At 44.2% G+C, this 20,924-nt stretch overlaps 1 protein-coding gene across 3 annotated transcripts in view; it reads left to right on the forward strand.

Moving 5' to 3' along the window:
- cntn5 (contactin 5) overlaps positions 1–20,924 on the forward strand; it is a 266,463-nt gene that overhangs the window by 117,487 nt on the left and 128,052 nt on the right. For 2 of the 3 annotated variants that reach the window (XM_060923112.1, XM_060923113.1), the window contains exons 4-5: positions 62–185; positions 843–1,018. The exons of the other annotated variant lie outside the window; for it this stretch is intronic. In XM_060923112.1, coding sequence (XP_060779095.1) covers positions 62–185; positions 843–1,018 — 300 coding nt within the window. The remainder of the gene's footprint in view (positions 1–61; positions 186–842; positions 1,019–20,924) is intronic. 3 annotated transcript variants of the gene reach the window in all.

The following is a 20,924-nucleotide window of genomic DNA, read 5'->3' on the forward strand; positions in this document are numbered from 1 at the left end:
GACACACTTATGTGTGAAATTTCAACTCTCAGTAAAGAATGATTTTGTGCCCTTTCTGTAGAAAGTGAAGAATTCGGGCCTGTGTTCCTCCTGGAGCCGGACGACGCCGTCTTCTCTCTGGACTCAGAAGATAAGAAAGTTGTAATGAACTGTGAAGCGAGAGGAAATCCTGCTCCTACATACAGGTACAGATATGATCACTTCATTAACACGAGTAAGATATGATTATACTGCATCATAAATGACATTTGTTTTATCCTGAGTTTTACTCTCAAAACCAAGACTTCTACAGATTTCAGACTGAGACGGCAGATAAGCTGCACAGATTTGATTTGGAATAAAGTATGCGTTTATTATCTGTTGGGTTAAATGATTATTTGTATAAATAATTATCAGTTCAGTGTTTGAGTTTGGTTTGCTGAGCCCTGTTTTTGATGTTGAGCTCATAACATTCTGTATTTTGCGCTGGGTTTTGATGGGATGTATTACAGCTCTGCTGAGTGATTGTACTTCACAAACGGTTGATCTTTTGGATGAATCACAGACTGTAGCATGAAAGAAGGATTGCTGAGGCTAATTGATTCAGTCGATGGTATTTGACCGAACTGCCAGACACTGATACAATTTAATCATGGCTCATAATTTAGATCAATATCACTGTCTAGCCTCCTAATGCATAATGCACCATTTCCTATCAGGCTGTTGAGTTTCGAGCAGTAGGGAAGTGTTTAGTATCAATAAAGTGAAAAGCATCATTTTAAATAAAATATAACGATGGGTTTTCAGTATTTCATTTCAGTTGTGCTGTTTTCTTTCTCTAATTCACCCTTGTGCATTTACAGCTGGCTGATCAATGGAACAGATGTTGATGTTGAGGTGGACTCACACTACCATTTGATTGATGGGAACTTGATCATTAAAAATGCCAGCATGGCCAGTGATTTTGGGAAATACCAGTGCAGAGCTGAGAACAGCATTGGCGCCGTCCTGAGCCGGGAAGCCTCGCTGCACTTCGCCTGTGAGTAACACACTGTAAATCATTCAGCACGGTGAAAGATGAAATGTAAATCAGCTCAGATGTTTAGTCTAAATTTGCTCCTGAGAGAAAGCATTAAGATTAGCGCTGTTGGATTCTGTGCAGAAAAAAGCTGAAATGCTGAAATTGGACAGGAAGAGGATACAGTTTTGATGCTAAACGCTGCTTCCTGACTCACACACAGCAGCTCAGTTACACACTGTGTGTCACAGATTAGTCTCTCTTTAACATGAGCATTTAGCTCACGTCTTCCTCTTTAGATGTCCTTAATTTAAACTGCATGAGGCCATTCCCATGAGGACATGAAGTCAGGTTGCTGGCAGTGCCATGGTTTCTTGGATGTGTTCTTAAGACCTGGTCTGACAATCATACCTATTAGTGCCCTGAGTGCTGTGGCTCACTGGCGAGCTCAAGCAGAAAGCACGTTTATTCCCACAGTAATCCGTCGGGCTTTGCTTCAAAACATCAGCACAAGCCAAGGAGCAGAGGTCCAGAGGCACAAAGCTCACTGAAAACACACTGATAGTTTTCTTTGCTGTTTCCCCAGGAGCAGCAGCCTTAAAGGTCTTACTGGTACACATCTACACAAAGCGTCAAATCAGTTTCCTAAACTTTTTGGTTGAAGATGGTGCAGTTGATGCAACATACTCTAACAGGCGTACAGGTAGGAAATGGATTTCAGGAGCCGAGCCTCAGACTGCAGTAGGTTTATTTTTTTTTCCTTTCTGCAGAAATGGACACCACTGATCTCACAGCCGACTGATTTCCCTGAAGGCTTTTTATGAGTTTGCTATCTCAGTCCACCTTTTATCACTTTGCTGCCAGCACTGAGGTTCCTTCTGCCTTTTTTTGGTTTATTGGACTTTTAAAACCAGTCTGAGGAACTCTGAAACTGTGCTGAAAGGCTTGGCAGTGAGGTTTTATACATTTACACACTGGCTCAAGTTTCATTTACTCAGTGTGTTTTCAGTTTCTTCCAAATTCCTTCGCAAACAAAACCAGCCTTTGCTGCTTTTCCAAGATTTCCCATGAATGCCCTGCTGCGGTTTTGGAGGCGTCTCTGGTTTTAACCTTGTGCTTCTCTCTTTGGCAGGAACATTAGCAGCCTGTCAGAGAGACAAAGGAACGTCCCCTACAGCAGGAACTGTTGTGCATAATGTATGGTGACCATTTATCACCTGGTTGGAAACTTAGGGATCCTTTCATGTGGGGAAATTTTTCACGTCTGATTGGTTGCTTCATCCAAACTAAGCAGGAGATCAGAATGTCTGATATCATTAATGCAGAAATAACTTGGATAAATTAATGATCAAATATAGATGAAAGGAGGTCAAATAAAATGTCACTCAGTTGAAGTATCTGAAACAGAGCTGTACATGTTCTTCAGTAGCTTCTGCTTCATAATCTCAGATGTGATGGATGAAGGATCCACCACTCGAGGGGTTTTTTTTTTACTTTGGGGGAAAATAAGGAAACAAACAGCAGTGCTGGGTTTTAGTATTCTGCCTGCAGTCTGTGAGTTGTGTCTGTCCTCATTGGACACCTTTTTTTGTTTTGAGATGAAAAGCTGAAAAGCTAAACTCCTAGGCTCAGACTAGTTTACAGGCCAGACTTTGAAGGCTCCATGAAGAAGGGACTCTTCTCATCCAGCTCTCTTGTGAGATTCTCTTCTGTATCTGCAGACAAGCAGGAGGATGTGACTAAGGCAAAAAGCTTCGGAGAGAAAGCAGAGCTGGAGAAATCAGTATGGAGTTCCTCTTCACATCTCTCCTACCTCTGTTCATCAGGGGCTCGGAAACATTCACCCAACTGAAGAAAGGATCAATCTGGACTTGAGGAGAAAGAACTGTGGGGTTTACAGAGTGCAGAAAGTGGCATAAAGCTAAAGCAGTGGATTTAAGGAGAGGAGCAGAGAGTGTACTTCATCCAGGAGGGACACAAAAAGGATGTTAATGTGAAACAGCAAGAATCAACACAGTCAGGATTACAGAAGAAAACTTCTCATTGCTGCATCCCAAGTGGAATCGCTGAACTGAGAAAGTTTCTCCTGGAAAAACAACAACAAAAAAAATCTTCTGTCTAATTACAGATAGTCAGATCCAGACAGATGATTGCCCAAATGAGAAACGCATCAACAGGAATTGATTTGTGCCTTATCTCCTATCTCTCTTCTCTCTCTCTTTAGCGCCATATTGTTGAGGACCGATGAACATCGATTCCTGTAGTTGTGTCTCATATTACGGTGTGAGCTGCTGAACACTCTGGAGAAAACGAGAGAACCAAATGAGGGGAAGGAAAAAACCAACAGTGAAAAATGTCAACAGATTTTAATCTCTTTTCTGACTTAAGATTTTTTTTCTATGAACCTTCCCTTGGAATTTTTAAACATCTTAATAAAATTATATCATTTTTACTGGTCCTGTTTATTTTCACTCTAATGCTAGAAAAAAGGGAAATGACAAAAAAACAAAAAACAAAACCTTTTAGTCACATAGCCTTGTGTCCTCCATTTAAAGTACTTCAGCTGTCTGTGGGAACTTAATTTATTTAATTTCTTCATTCTCCTCTTAACAACAACAAAAGAAAATCTATGTTCCCATTTACACCACCGAAGGCTCCATTGATTGTCTATAATTCATATGTCATGGAGGAAGTGAGGGGTCGAGGATTCAACACTGATACGGGGAATAAAGAGGAGACAATGACAGCAACTGGTAAATCAGTAAAAGACTCCATGACAAGTCAGTTCAGAAGTTTTCATTTATTTTAATGCTTTCTTATTATTATTATTATTATTATTATTATTATTATGTGATTCTCTCCAGCTCTTTGATGTTCTACTGGGTCTTCTCAGTCATGTCTCGGCTACTTCCCACAACTTAGAGACACAGCACTTTCCACAACACATGAGCTGTTCCGAGGATGGCCGAAAACTGTGCACTTCCAATGATGTCAGGTAGATCTAACTTCCCATGCAAGATCTTTGCATTCTTTGAGATGGTTCCAAGTGCACCAATCACGATGGGTATCATTGTCACTTTTGAGGCTTTGTGAATTCTCTTGATTTTGAATGCGAGGCCCTGATATCTATCCACCTTCTCTTCCTCAGTCTTGATGATGTTCTGATCTGCTGGTACAGCTGTCAGTTAGTGTCCACTCCTGTGTAGCTTTCTGCACTACAGTAATATCTAGTCAATTGTGCTTCAGCGTCTTGTCTGTGTAGATAGTCATGTCCCAGGTAATTCTAACATCTCCATTCTCCGCAACTACCAAGGGTTGATGGTCATACCACTTATTGGTACACTCTATCCTGTACTTTCTGCACGTTTCCTAGTGTGCCTGCAGGGCCACCTTGTCATTGTGCTTCCTGTACTCTCTCTGAACAAGCTTCTCGCATCCACTGGCAATGTGTCGTACTGTTTCAGTGGAGTCTCCACACAATTTACACGGTGGTGTCTCTGAGGTCTTATCTATGCTGTGCTTGTTCTTAAAGTTTGTTCTCGAGCAGCAAGGATCAAGCCTTCTCATCTCATCTCATCTCATCTCATTATCTGTAGCCACTTTATCCTGTTCTACAGGGTCGCAGGCAAGCTGGAGCCTATCCCAGCTGACTACGGGCGAAAGGCGGGGTACACCCTGGACAAGTCGCCAGGTCATCACAATCAAGCCTTTTGTCTCCTTTAAAAAAAAAAAATTCCTAAGCTATCTCCAGGAATTTTCTCCAGCTACATCTGCTGTTTGTTGCACAAACTCTTCATGCAGGGTTTTCTCCTTCCAATTCCTGTTTTTTCTCCTCTTGCTTCCTCTTCTGATAGTCCTGGAGATTCTCTTCAACTATCACCTTCTCCTTCAAGGCAGCTTGAAGCATCCACTCTGTGCTCTCTTTTTGAGATAGCCATGTAAGGATTTGCTCTCTATCCTTATGCACTCCTCAGTGCTGATCAGTCCTCTTCCTCCTTCCTTCCTCGGCAGGTACAGTACACTCTCGCAACATTTCTTCTGGTGTTCAGACATCCATTCATTGCCAAGATTTTCCTATTTCTTCTATCCATGCTGACCAGCTCTTCCACTGTCCAATCCACAATACCTGCACTGTAGTGTACTATGCCTACAGCCCATGTGTTGATGCCACTGATCATATTTCCTCCATTCAGTTTGGATCTGTATAGCTTCTTTACTCTCCTCACATACTCTGATGTTATCTTGCCTTTCATCTTGATGTTAAGAGTCCGATCCAACTGTAGAATGCCAAGATATTTATAGCCTTCCTCTTCAACTTCTCTGATGTGCTGGTTATCTGGTAGGTCTATTCCACTGCTGCTAACTTGTCTTCCTCATCTCATTTCTAGGACAGCACACTTGTCTAGCCCAAATGACATCTTGATGTCTTGCAAGACAATCCTTACCACTTGAACAAGTGAGTCTAGTTGGTCTTTGCTAGCTCCATACAACTTCAGATCATCCATGAACAGTAGATGGCTAATGGGCTTCATGTCCTTTGCAAGTCTGTATCCAGCTCTCATCTTTTGTAACACTAGGGTCAGTGGCAGCATGATTACAGTGGTGACAGGGAGTCTCCTTGGTAAATTCTTCTTCTGATGTCAACTTGCCCAAGATCCGTTCCTCCAGATGTCAGTACTGTCTTCTAGTTCACCATGCTATTGCTAATTATGGTAATCATGTTCTTGGTTGCCCCAACCATCTCCAAGCATTTCAGGATCTATGAATGTGGCACCATATCATATGCTTTCTTATAGTCTATTCAAGCCATTGACAAGTTTGTCAATCTTCACCAGCAGTACTTTAGGATTGCTTTGTCTATAAGCAACTGATCCTTCGTTCCTTGTGATCCCTTCCTGCAGCCCTTCTGCTTATCTTCTCGGAGTCCGTTCCTCTCCAGGTGCCAGTACAGTTTCTCTCCCATGATTCCTATCAGTAGCTTCCACATCATGGGTTGGCAGACATTTGGGCGGTAGTTGCTATCCTGAGTGCCCTTTGTTGGGTCCTTCTGAATGAGCACTGTTCTTCCTCTGACCATCCACTCTGGCACATTTCCTTGGCACACACAGTCTTGCAGGTATAATTGCAATCTAGGGTGTAATCCTGTCATCTTCTTAAACCAGTAGCCCTGAACTTGGTCAGGGCCAGCTGCCTTCCAATTTGCCATCTTACTCACTTCAGTTTTAATGTCCTTCACAGTGATGATGATATCCTCTTGCACCTCTGTTGTACTGAACTCCAGCTCAACTTCTTCTAGCCAAGATGCCCTCTCATTGTGACTAGCTTCTTCTGACCAGATCTTCTTCCAAAAGTTGGTTGCTTCAGTGGGGTCAGCTACTTCTGTTTCTTCTCGTTTCTTTCCATCCAGAGTTTCATAGAACAGCTTCTGATTAGTTTGAAACAGTTGGTTTTGTTTGAACTGTTGGCATCTCTCATCATATTTCTCATTCTTCTTCTTCTTCTTCTTCTTCTTCTTATCTCTTAACAGCTTTTTAGAGGAGCTTGACCTCTTCACAAAACACATTACACATTTATCCCTGTGTCCTTCCCAACAGTGATGGAGCGGGTGAACAGGAGGACGTCCTCCAGTCAGAACATGACCTTGTGTTTAAACAACCAAACCTGAACACTTTGACATCATCACAGGCAGCTCAACCATCAGCCATGCCCTGTGTTATTTATTTTCTGGTAGAAGATCATACTGTAACTAGTTGAACTAATGATGATTTTATAAAGTCTGCTGCATTTGTGTTCTCAGCAAAACTACATCAGTATGTCTTTGGAATTTGATTGTCAACTTCTCACCTCATCTCATTATCTGTAGCCGCTTTATCCTGTTCTACAAGGTCGCAGGCGAGCTGGATCCTATCCCAGCTGACTACGGGCGAAAGGCGGGGTACACCCTGGACAAGTCGCCAGGTCATCACAGGGCTGACACATAGACACAGACAACCATTCACACTCACATTCACACCTACGCTCAATTTAGAGTCACCAGTTAACCTAACCTGCATGTCTTTGGACTGTGGGGGAAACCGGAGCACCCGGAGGAAACCCACGCGGACACGGGGAGAACATGCAAACTCTGCACAGAAAGGCCCTCGCCAGCCACGGGGCTCGAACCCGGACCTTCTTGCTTTGAGGCGACAGCACTAACCACTACACCACCGTGCCGCCCCTGTGAGATGAGTGTTGAGTAATTTGTTTTTTCCCCCATTTTCCTGTTTAACCTCTGAACCGATGCATGCTGTCAGATGAAAACACAACAAACTGCAAACATGAAGAAGTTTCCAGCTGTTGATTAATTAAAATTTTCAAAGCCCGAGTGGAAACCACAATTTTGAAGTTGTGCAAGTTGAAAGCTAATCACGCCGATGGTGAAGACCGAACACGTCTTTATGTCATACAGCTTTGGAGCATGTCATCACCTCTGACACTGCACTCACAAAACTCAACAGGTGTTTTGTGCCAAAGTTTAATATTATTTTGGAACAAACAATGCGATGTTAATTCCTGAGCACACGCTGATCTGCATGAGACACCTGTATGAGTTAGCTGAGCATCGAGTTCACACCAGAAGAGATGAACATTAGAGAGATACTCAAGATCAGGATCGAAGATAAAACCCTGAGACACAATGACAATACAAAGAGACTTCATGGTGAAGAAAGCAGTGAGTCATCAGCAGATATTATAAACTATTGAGAAAACAGAACCATGCAGATACTCACACGACTAACTGCTGAAAGTGTTCATGAAGTTGTTATGAAACTTTTCCACAAAAACCCCCACCACTTCTCTACTCAGTCTCTGAAACTGTACACACTGACGAGACACGATTTTTGCTAAAGATGTGTTTGTACAGTGAGCTAGTGAAATAAGCTCCACCCCCAAAACCATACATCACAATATAGAGGAATATTATCAGAAGTTACGCAAATAATGGAACATTCTTTTTATTTAAAGCCAGACACAATCAAAATAAGAGATAATGGAACATGAATTCATGCTTTGTGTAACAGAGAAAAATTATCACTCTGTAGCAACAAACCATCACGAACATCTACCAAATAAACCCAGAAACTTTAGGGTTTTATATTTATAGTCTCATTCAGCCTTCTAACTCAACTTGGTCAGGATGCACACATTGACATTTAAACTGAAAATCCTCTCTCACAGGAAGTGATGTCTTACAAACCAATCAAACACTGTCTGATTACTCTGTGTTCCTGCTGATTGGATCAGAAGCACTGTGTCTCAGACTGCGCTGTTCCTCTGACACAGTATTTTAACCTCAACGCCAACAACGCTCTCATTTACGTACACACAGTTCAATGGCTATTTATTTGTGATGACCTCAGGCTTTTCTTCTTGGTTCTTCTTAATGCTTTGAATTATTTTCCTCAATGGCAGCAACTGTGACGTGATTTCTAGCTGTGAGAGAGGAAATCTGATAATGTTCAAGATTCACAATTCAAGATTTATTGTCACTATATGCAGCAATGAAATGATGGTTGGTGACTCTGACCAGGGTGGCACGGTGGTGTTGTGGTTAGCACTGTCGCCTCACAGCAAGAAGGTCCTGGGTTCAAGCCCAGCGGCTGACAGGGGCCTTTCTATGTGGAGTTTGCATGTTCTTCCCATGTCTGTGTGGGTTTCCTTTGGGTGCTCCATTTTCCCTCACGGTCCAAAGACATGCAGGTTAGTATAATTGGTGGCTCTAAATTGACTGTGAATGGTTGTGTGTCTCTCTTACCCCTTTTCCACCAAATCAGTTCCAGGGCTGGTTCGGGGCCGGTGCTGGTTCACAACTTGTTCAACTTGCGAGCCAGCTGAGAACCAGTTTGCTTTTCCATAGCTCGGGGTGCTAAGGGGAGCCACATCATTATGTCGCTGTATACATCAGTTACGTCACTGCGTTTGCATAAACCTTGGCGTGAACATCGAAGCAACAACAACACGGAGAAGAAGCAGCAGCAACAACAACAACAATAATAATGGATGACTTAGTGTTTGTACAGCTGCTGCTTCTCGTTGCTTAAAAATGGTGACCTTTTGCGGTCTTGCTGTTGTTGTTGGTCTTAAAAACTCCCCCCCGCTGACATAAGCGGTTCCTTCCTCTGGCCCAGCAAAGAGTTGGTGCTAGCCTGGAACCGTTTTTTCTGGCTCCAGAGCCAGTTCTTTGTCAGTGGAAACAGAAAACCCGGTTCCAAACTAAGCACTGGCCCCGAACCAGCCCTGGAACTGCTTTGGTGGAAAAGGGGCATCTGTGTCACCCTGTGATGACCTGGTGACTTGTTTAGGGTGAACCCTGCCTCTCACCCATAGTCAGCTGGGATAGGCTCCAGCTCACCCAAGACCCTGCACAGGATAAACACTTACAGATAATGGATGGATAGATGGATGGATGGACTCTGACCAGCAACAAAAAATACAAAAAAATTAAAAATAGTAGCAAACCAAGGATAAACATCAATCACACAATCTTCTGTGCTGTCTTTACCACCTGGGCCAAGTCCTTCCTGTTCTCTCCTGTGCAGCTAGCATACTAGACTGTGACACATTGGCAGAAGATACTTTCTGTGGTGTCTATGGTGAAGTTTACCAGCAGTTGGGAGGGAAGGTTCAGCTTGTCTGAGTTTCTGGAGTAAGAAAAGCCTCTGTTGGGCTTCCTTCACCATGTGGGAGATGTTAAGGGACCTTACATGTCTTTTGCTATGTTGATTCCCAGAAATATGATGTCTACCTCTTTACCATTGATGAGAAGTTGGGTGTGTTGTCTTCCTGGATCTCCTGACGTCCACAATGATCTCGTTGTACTTAATTGTGTTCAGGATCAGATTATTGTCCAAACATCACTCAGACAGATGTTGGAATTCCTCTCTTGCCCCTTTTCCACCAAAGCAGTTCCAGGGCTGGTTCGGGGCCAGTGCTTAGTTTGGAACCAGGTTTTCTGTTTCCACTGACAAAGAACTGGCTCTGGGGCCAGAAAAAACGGTTCCAGGCTAGCACCAACTCTCTGCTGGGCCAGAGGAAAGAACCACTTACGTCAGCGGGGGCGGGGGGGGGGGGGGGGGGGGGGGGGGGCGGAGTTGTTAAGACCAACAACAATAACAAGACCATGAAAGATCACTATTTTTAAGCGATGAGAAGCAGCAGCTGTACAAACGTGAAGCCATCCATTATTATTGTTGTTGTTGCTGCTTCTTCCATGTTGTTTTTGCTTCGATATTCGCGCCAAGGTTTATGCAAACGTAGCGACGTAACTGACGTATACAACGACATAACTGACGTATACAGCAACGTAATGACGTGTCTCCTCTTAGCACCGCGAACTATGGAAAAGCAAACTGGTTCTCAGCTGGCTCGCAAGTTGAACGAGTTGTGAACCAGCACCATCACTGGCCCCGAACCAGCCCTGGAACTGATTTGGTGGAAAAGGGGTATCTGTAGCATGCGTCTTTGTTGTGGGTAAGTCCCACAATACTGATGTAAATCAGCAAACTTCAGTACCATGTTTGAGGAGTGAATGGGGTGCAATCATGGGTGAAGAGAGCTGGGTTGAGCACACAGCCCTGTGGTGCACCTGTATTTAGGATATGAATTGAGGATGTGTGGTTACCTATCCTGATATTTTGTGGTCTTTGAGTGAGAAACTTTCAAAATCCATGAACAGAGTGAGGTGGTTCATTCCAGGTTGTTGGATTTGTGTACTAATTTGTGAGGAATTATAGTATTAAGGCTGAAGTCAACAAAAAGTATCTTTACATATATGTTTGGATATTCCAGGTGGGAGGGGGCGGTATGAAGTCTGATGGTGACTCCATCCTCCATAGATCTGTTCCCCCAATAGGCAAACTGGTAGCTGTCTAGATTTGTGAGGATGATGTCTCTGATGTGGGATAATATAATTGTCTCAAAGCACTAAATGATAACTGGGGTCAGGGCAACTGGGTAATAGTCAAAGTCTGTTAGTTGTTGACTTTTTGAACACAGGTATGATGGTGGTGGATTGAAGGCAGTTGGGGACTAGGGCCTGTTGTAGGGAGATGTTGAAGATATCGGTGAAAACTCCCGTTAGTTGGTCAGCACATGACTTCAGTGTGTGTCCTGACACCCTGTCTGGTCCTGCCACTTTAGTGATTTTGATTCCCCTCAGAGTGGATTTCACCTGGTATTGCTGCAGGATGAGTGCATGCTCCTCTTTGGGCAGGGATATTTGAGCCCCCACTCCATTGTTCTGCATGTTGAAGCATGCAAAGAACTGATTCAGAGTATCAGGGAGTGATCTGTCATGGTTGATCTGTGGGTTACTGCTCTTGTAGTCTGTTATGGTTTTAAGTCCCCTCCACATACTCCAGGGTTGTTGTTTTCAAAGTGCCCCTGCTTGTACCTGTATTTTGCCCCTCTAATGCCCTTCTCCAAAGTCCTTCACGCATTTCTGTAGGCCACCATGCCACCTGTTCTGAAGGTACTATCTCAAGCCTTGAGCAAACACCACACATACCCCTTTTCGACCAACAGGGAACATGTTCTGTTCTAATTTGTGCACCACATTTTGACCTCTTCAGAGCATTTCGACCAAAAGTAAATTGGTTCAGAACCTGAAAAGTTGAGTCTCAGCTAGAGCCAAAACATAGCTGGTTTTTCTTGCATGAACCATGATGAAATCGGTGAGCATGTCAACAGTTTGGAGAGCAATCAGAGCACAGCAATGGAGAACACAACAGAAAAGGACACATCTTCAGAAAAAAATGGACTGAAACAAATATCTCCAATAACATCACAAAAGCTTGCAGGTAATCAATGGACTCTGCCATCTTGCTACTACTGTTTACTCCTGTTGTGCAACACCCTTTGTTCATGATGCATCCTTAATTACAATGGTTCCGCTCAAAACTGGTGAAGATGTGGGCTGGTTTTCTAGCTGGCACCAAGATTCAAAGCATTCTAAAGGGAACCGGTTCAAGAACCTGTTTCCTGTTGGTCGAAAAGGGTAACGTTTCTGTCCATCCATGGTTTCTAGTTCAGAAATACCCTGATGGTTTTAGTAGTTAGTACTATCTCAGTACTGAGATGTATGTAGGCCACAATGGCTGAGGTGTATTCGTCTTAGTCTGCTCTCGTGTGAACTCTTCCCAGTCTGTTTTTATTGCAGTCCTGCAGCAATGAGGGGGCATTTTCACGCCAGACTTGGACAGTTTTAACAGCTGATCTTGTTCTGCAGATTAGAGGTTTATAGGATATATTATATATTACATGGCATTTAGCAGATGCTCTTATCCAGAGGGACGTACAACAAGTGCAAAAGAGGCTTTACCAGTGAAATGTGGTCTGATAAACTGAAGTGTGGAGATGGTGCAGATTTATATGCTCCCTGGATGTTGGTCTTGACTTGGTCTAGAATATTTTTGTCTCTGGTCGAGACATTGAGATCCCTGTGGTGTTTGGGCAGCACTGTCTTTAATTCTGAGTGGTTAAAGTTTCCTGCCACAATCACAGCTTCCTCTGGATGTGCAACCAAATGGTTGTTGATAGTACTGGGCAGTTCCTCCAGTACTATCTTAGCATTAGCTTGTGATATGTAAACAGCTGCAATTACAAGCAGAAAACTCTCTCAGCATACAGAATGGACTGCATTTCACAGCCAGGTATTCTACATCCAGGGAGCAGTGTGTAGGGAGCTGCCATGCCATAGCCATAGTACCCACAAATCCCTGCTTCACTTTCTGGCCCATCTTCTCCCCTTTCATTGTTACAGCATTGAACACAACAATCCCTTTACTCAAAGTTCTATCTCTGCCCATTCTTCTCACACTCACTCAGTGCGTTTACATGCACATAGAGAGAATTGAATTTCTGCCATTGCTCGACTGAAATCGAAGTTCAAAATGCCATGTATACACCTTAATTCGGCTGAAATTGAACCGAACTTGATTTCTCAGAATCGAGCTACACGACCTAGATTATGCGATTTCTGCCGAACTACTTAGTGCATGTAAACCCTATCGAGCTAGTAGTTGAGCTACTTACTGCCCCTTCTGGAAGTGACGAGTGACGAGACCACAAGTGGGAAACACAACAGCCTCGGTCGGCATGACAACAGTAGTAGCGAGCAGCAGAAGAGGTCAGGAGGAACAAACGAAGAAGAGAAAATGGCGAGCAGAAACGTGCACTTCTGGAGCAATGAGGAGACAGAGTTCATGCTCATTCAGCTTAAGGAGTTGAATATATTAAAATTCATGGACGGGAGAAAAACGCGCAATGGAGAACACGGAACTGATAACTTTGTTTACACTCTTGAATAGCTCTTCTTCATGACGACAACCGGAAGTGTACCAACACGATGGGGCATGTAACGCCACCTGTGGCTCGGGTGCACAATGCACCTCACACAATAGCTCGATTTCATTGTGTGCATGTACGATTGGATTTCTCTGGCACCCTGCTGGGACCTTCAGCTCGATTACCGACAGCAGCTCGATTTGGATGTGCATGTAAACGTAGTCACTGTAATGGTATTGGATACAGAGATGATACTGGATACCAAATACAGTGACGACATGACTGTGCTTTAAAACCCGCGGTGGAATCGAAATTCTCTCTCTCTGATGGTGGAGCCCCACGCATGAAAGAGACATCATTGCATCTGTGCTAAAGAAGAACAAAGAACGAGCTATTGATACCGGACCTTTAGCCAAAGTTCAATGTATTTGATCTTCGCATAGTTGTAATAATAACTGAACCGGTTAGTTACTGCAGACCACGCAGTATTTTAAAAGAGAAAAGGCGACCGGATCCCTTTTCCCTTTCGCAACGTCGACGAACTACAAACAAGATTCCTTCCAGATCATCAGACGACCGACGGGACACCGAAGATCTTCAGCTGACGAGCTGTAAAAGCAAAAGGAACAGAACTGTTTTCTCCCTGGACCTGCGCTCCGCACTGTCTTCGGATAACAGACGACGCACTTTCGGTCGCCAAGCAAGCACGATCTCAAGTAAGGCTGGCATCTGGGCAATTTTGTTAGTCTTAGCTGTGGCTAGTTAATGCGAAGAGTGTTGTTTATTTGAATTCATTCATGGTTTAAATGTACGCATTTTGATTCACATGAGTTGGTCTTAGACCGCGTGTTGTTTGATTTGCTTTGTTTACTATTCATATTAGTTAGGTTGTGCATGCACTCTCTCTCTCTCTCTCTTTTTAACTCCCTCTGTTGCACTACACCCCTCACCATTGGGATTTCAGGAGTAGCTAAGTGTTGGGTAGAAGTTTGGGTTTAAGGCCTAGTTGAGACTAGCACTTAAGTTACAGATCCTTTGTTACTCTCCCTCGTGCGCCTGTGCACACTCTCTCTTCCTAGCTCCTCCTCATCTCGTTAGTGCACAGCTGCGCACACGCATGCACATGCCTACACTCACACACACACTCTCACACACACACACACACATAAACACGTGATTTCCCTCTCACATTTTAACATTCACTCGCCCCTACACTGTAACACTTGCATATAGCCCATTACTTCTGATCACCATTAGTGCCTTGGTTATCATCATATTCACTGCTGATTTCTCATCCTGTTTACTGCTGGTTATTATTCTACTTACTACTGATTATTGCTTTATACACTGCTGATTATTACTTGTATACATTGTATCACCATTTATATTGAATTATTCCTTGGCTTCTATTGTTGCTATATCTGATCAGTATCTCATCTCATCTCATTATCTGTAGCCGCTTTATCCTGTTCTACAGGGTCGCAGGCAAGCTGGAGCCTATCCCAGCTGACTACGGGCGAAAGGCGGGGTACACCCTGGACAAGTCGCCAGGTCTGATCAGTATTACTTTGCTAATTCGTGTCAGCTATTTCAATAAATGGTACCTTTGGAGTAAACTGTGTCCTGTCTATTGCTACAACATTCACTGAGTGCCAACCTCTGCCAACAAGTATTCTAATTGCCTTAGCCCATTTGGTTGTTATAGCGGAGCTCCAGTGGCGCACCATACCTAAGAAAAAATGGTAAACCCATCGAGTTGATTTTTTGTGGCTTGTCCGTTTACGTGTACCACCAGTCATACACACCCCCTAGTGGTCAGTGTTAGTAATTACCAGTCATACACACCGCCTAGTGGTCAGTGCTATGCTGCGTTCATGTGCTATGGGAATTATGGTAAATACCAAACGCCGACATGGAAAGCACACATGAACGCCCCCTCTTGTGGTATTTTCCACTGGGCAACTCGTAGAAAATTTTGATACACGAGTTGCCGAGATGAGATGAACTTTAACCTTTTCAACATGGCGGCGAGCGGTACAAGACACTTGAATGTTAAGCACTGTACGCTACTAAAGTTTTTTTTTTACTAGTACTAGTGGGTAGTTTTTTGTGTCTATGCAATGTTGCGTCATTAACAAGTGTAATATAATACGTTATAAATCCGTTTCCTTTAAAAATGTGTTGTAATGGTTTGTTTTTACCTATCCAGAGCAGACGCTATTGCTAACGATAGCTAACTAACTATTGCTAACTTGAATCTGGTCCACCATCTTTAATTTGTCAATAACAACAAAAGCATGTGAACACAACACACTGGTAAATACCACTTCCCAACTGGAAAATATCATCTTCCCATAGCACATGAATGCAGCATCAGTAATTACCAGTCATACACACCGCCTAGTGGTCAGTGCTAGTAATTACCAGTTATACACGCCGCCTAGTAGTGTGTTAGTAATTACCAGTCATACACACCGCCTAGTGGTCAGTGTTAGTAATTACCAGTCATACACACCGCCTAGTGGTGAGTGTTAGTAATTACCAGTCATACACACCGCCTAGTGGTCAGTGTTAGTAATTACCAGTCATATATGCCACCTAGTACCCAGTGTTAGTAATTACCAGTCATACACACCGCCTAGTGGCCAGTGTTAGTAATTACCAGTCATACACACTGCCTAGTGGCCAGTGCAAGCCAGTAAAGATATAAAACAGAAGAGACTGGCTATGATATAAGAAAATTCTACAACCCAGAAACAGATGGGAGCTCCGCTTTTAGGCAGTGCCTAAATCTATATATTATGAATGTTATAGATCTAGAGTAAACGTATTACATTAGAGCTACAATACTCACTAAAACTATAGCAGCATCACCACTAAGTTATTCCATTGATTTTAATAGTTTAGCTATAAACTATTAGACACTTGAATTAATGATTAATGAATTTATGAGACTGATCCCTTTTTACATGAGACTGATTCGCTAAGCCTATTGCACCTACATATTTTGGTGCCCCATGTGAGGAATGAACTCACGACCTTCAGATTATGAGACTGATCCCTTTTTACATAAGACTGATTCGATAAGCCTATTGCGCCTATAAGTGTGTCCTCATAATGTCTGTAGCTGTATACCATTCATTTACATAGACACACTCCTCCACCTTTACTCTTACCAGAGACTGTAGTCCTGTCTGCTCGGAAAACAGAGCGTCTCGGTAGTTCAATGGCCACATCAGGAATGGTGCTGTCCAGCCAAGTCTCCGTAATGATCATCACACAGCTGTGCATACTGTGCAGTGTAATCTTCAGTCTTATTTCGTTCATCTTGTTGACAAGTGACTGGGAGTTGGCAAGGAAAGAACTTGGCAGGGCTGGTCTACATGGATTACACCTTAGCCTAGCTCATGGGCTGCTTGTCTTGCCCTGGTTTTGGGATGGGATAATGCAAACACTCTCAGGCTCACCCAAATCTCTGGTGGAATAGAGTTCAGGCTTCCAGAGGTATAAGCATGATATTGTACTCTAATGGTAAGGAGTTTGGCTCATTTGTACTGTATATGTGCCTCGAGCTCTTGAACAAGCAGCCATAGAACACCCAAAAAACACACAGATGCTTCTGTTAATGTGAGGGTACTGAGCTGCTATGGGTTTATTTGTGAGACTGAAGTCTTGTTTGTGAGAATGCAGGCACTTACAGATGTATCTGTGGAGGAAGACAGATTGCAAAAAGACAACAAAGACAAATTGAGGGACTAGAATCTGTGTCAGTAAACTAACAAGGGTTGGGTGATCGGCGAACAACATAACGTAGGAATGACAAAGAGTGAGAAATGAGAAGAAAGTAGCAAGGGTCAGAAAGCAAGAGGCAGTCAGAAAGATACAAGGCTTGGTATGAACTGAACGAGCAGGACAATACTTCACAATGGTGTGTTTGAGAAGGGAGCTTAAATGAGAGCCAGCTGTGATTCAATAGGCAGGAGACAGATGGTGCTGTGTGTTCTGAGAGTGCCTATGTTTGAAGTTTGCTCCTTCTCAGCGGTTTTACGCCCCCCCCAAAGAGCTATCTCCAGGAGCTACATTCTTTCTGGGATGACCCCTACCTCTGGGTGCTGGTTTACTAGGATGCTGGGCATGGAACTCTTGCTGCAGAAAGGGGTCGAGGATGTCTCTGGACTTGACCCAGCTTTGTTCCTCTGGCCCTTATCCTTCCCAGTCTACCAGGTACTCGACTTGGCCTTCTCTTCATCTTGAATTGAGGATCTTGTTGATCTGGTAGATGGGCTCTCCCTCTAGATTAAGTGAAGGGTGTTCTTGGGTCGGTGTGTTACTGGCAAGGGGTCCCAGGATGGCAGGTTTTAGGTGTGAGACATGGAATGTGGGTGATACTCGGTTGTGAGGAGGAAGTTCGAGACGATACGATACTTCGTTGATGCGATGCAAGACTTTAAATGGCCCAATGTAGCATGGCTGGAGCTTTCTACAGGTGTTGGCTTCTCTTAGATTTTTAGTGGTCACCCATACTCTGTTGCCAGGGAGGAAGTTGAGAGTCTCTCTTCTATGCTTATCTGCATATTCCTTGTATTTGGCACAGACTGATTCTAGCCGCTGGTAAACCTCCTCCCAGATGGTTTGACTGCACTTGAACCAGTAAGTCATCGACGGCTTGTACCTGGCTGGGTGCGTCGTCCCAGGGGAACAAGGGCGGTTGGTAGCCAAGTATGCACCAAAACGGTGTCAGTCGGGTGGTAGAGTGTTTCAGCGAGTTTTGTGCATACTCGGCCCAGGGCAGGAAGTGCACCCAGTCCCCCTGGTTGCGCATGCAATAGATCCTAAGAAAGCAGCCAATTTCCTGGTTTGCTCTCTCTACTTGACCATTGGACTGGGGGTGATAGCTGGAAGTGAGGCTCATGGATACTCCCAATCTCTCCATGAAACTTGTCCAAAACTTTTAAATGAATTGGGGTCCCCAGTCACTAATTATATCTTCAGGGATGCCATAGTACCTGAAGACTTGCTGGAACAAGAGCTCCATGGTCTGAGAGGCTGTGGGAATGCCTGGCAAAGGGATAAGTTTCAGTGCTTTCGAAAATCTTTCTGTGGTTACCATTATCGTGGTGTTGTCTTGAGAGGGAGGGAGATCAGTGATAAAATTGATCGCCAGGTGTGACCACGGCCTTTGGGGAATTGGTAGGGGACATAGTTTACCAGCAGGGGGACTAGCCCATTCAGAGAAGGAGGCAATGAACTGGTTGATTTCAGACAGCATATTCTCCCACCAGTACCTGTTCCTTAACATCTGGTGCGTGCATTGGCTATTCGGATGTCCAGTGGCAGGAGATGCATGTGCCCAGGTGATGAGTCTGTTGCGAAGATGCTTCGGCACATAGAGAAGGCCAGGCGGGAGGTGAACAGGCAGAGTTTGAGCCTGTGACTTATCTATTTCCTTGTCCAGTTCCCAGGTGATGGATTGTATGAAACATTGTGGTGGGATGATGGGATGCATACCTGTGTCATGGTGGGATGGCCTGAATGCCCTGGATAAAGCATCTGCCCTGGTATTTTTGGAACCTGGACGGAATGAAATGGTGAAGTCAAAACGTGTGAAGAATAGTGCCCACCTGGCCTGATGTGGATTCAGTCTTTTGGCTTTTCTGAGATATTCTAGGTTTTTATGATCTATGAGGAGTACAAAGGGGTGAGTGGCTCCCTCTAACCAATGCCACCACTCTTCAAGAGCTAGTTTTATAGCAAGCAGTTCCCTATTGCCCATGTCATAATTACTTTCTGCTGAGGTTAGTTTCTTTGAAAAGAAGGCTACTGGGTGTAGCTTCTGTTTTTTTCCCAAAACACTGGGACAAGATGGCCCCTACTCCAGTGTCAGACACATCGACCTCTATGATAAACAGCTTTGTAGGGTCAGGGTGCTGGAGTATTGGGGCTGAAGTGAAGGCTTGCTTTAGTCAGTTGAAGGCTTCCTCTGCCGCTGGGTTCCAATGTAGGCCTTTGGGACCTTTCTTCAGCAAAGTGGTCAGAGGGGCTGCCAGAGTGCTGAAGTCTCGAATGAACCGGTGGTAAAAGTTTGCAAAGCCTAAGAAATGTTGAAGATCTTTGATAGATCTGGGTGTCGGCCAGAATGTTACAACTGAGACCTTAGATGAGTCCATGCTTACTCATTTGGCGCTGATGATATAGCCCAGAAAGGAAATCCTGCTTAGATGAAACTCACACTTCTCAGCCTTCACGTAGAGGTTGTTATCCAGTAGTTGCCTAAGGACTGCTCTGACATGTTCCTGTTGATGGTGGACATCTGAGGAGTATATCAGGATGTCGTCAATGTAAGCAATGACATGTTTTCCCAGCATGTCTCATAGCACATCATTAATGAAACATTGGAACACACTAGGTGCCGAAAAAAGGTCATAAGGCATGACCTGGTATTCAAAAAGTGTCCAGCAGTAGTGCTAAAAGTGGTTTTCCACTCATCACCCCCTTTTGATCCGGATCAGGTTGTATGCACTACGTAGGTCAAGCTTGGAGAAGATTCTAGCAGACCAAAGTTGTTCTAGAGCTGCTGGACCCAGGTGAAGGGGATAAGGATACTTGACTATGACCTGGTTTAAAACCTCTATAATCGATGCAGGGCCTTAGTCCCCCCCCCATTTCTCCATAAAAAAGAAACCAGCAGATGCAGGAGATTTGGACGGGCAGCTATATCTCTGTTTGAGGACCTCCTGAATGTACTCCTCCATGACAGTGTGTTCCTTTTGGGATGGGGATAAATGCGACCTCGGGGTGGAGGCATATCTAGCAGTAAGTCAATGGTGCAGTCATATGGCCTGTGTGGTGGCAGCTCATAGGCCTTCCCCTTGCTGAAGACTTCGGAGAGGTCCCGATAGCAGTCAGGAACATTGTCCATGGAGTCAGGTTGAGGACTTTCTACAGAGGTGGAGGATACCTGGACCTGGGGATGAGAGAGACAGCTCTGGAAACACGTGGGTGACCACTGGAGAATTTCCTTGTTTTGCCAAGAAATGAGAGGGTAGTGAAGTTGTATCCAGGGGTATCCAAGAATAATATCATGGTTAATGGTCGTCGTTACACAGAGAGAGATGAGCTCCTTATGTAATGCTCCTACTTGGATCTGTACGGGTTGGGTGCATGAGGTGACCAGCCTGTCACCTATGGGTCCTCCTCGATGGTCCTAATGCTGAGTGCACTATGCAGGGGGTGATAGGCAGGTTGAGCTTCTGCACAATGGTTTTACTGGTAAAGTTCCCCAGTGCCCCTGAATCAGTGAAAGCAGATAGGACATGAATGGAGGATGCAACCTTTAGCAAAAATGGTATTTTGAAGAATTTCAAGTAGAGCTTTCTCACCAGACTTGTAAATCTTACAGGTTTCTCTGCTGGGGTTTCACGGACTGGTCAGATCGGACAGTGCCGGATGTTATGTTCAGATCTCCTGCAGTAGAAACATAACCCCTCCTTGTGTCAGCTAGCATGCTCAGCATGGGTTAACCTAGTGCGTGAGACCTCCATGCATGAGCTGTCCTCCGACAGCTGAGCAGTCCTGGTACACTCATGGATAGAGGGTCAGTGCT

This window comes from Neoarius graeffei, chromosome 6 (assembly GCF_027579695.1).
Source record: "Neoarius graeffei isolate fNeoGra1 chromosome 6, fNeoGra1.pri, whole genome shotgun sequence".
In the NCBI taxonomy this organism is placed as follows: domain Eukaryota; kingdom Metazoa; phylum Chordata; class Actinopteri; order Siluriformes; family Ariidae; genus Neoarius; species Neoarius graeffei.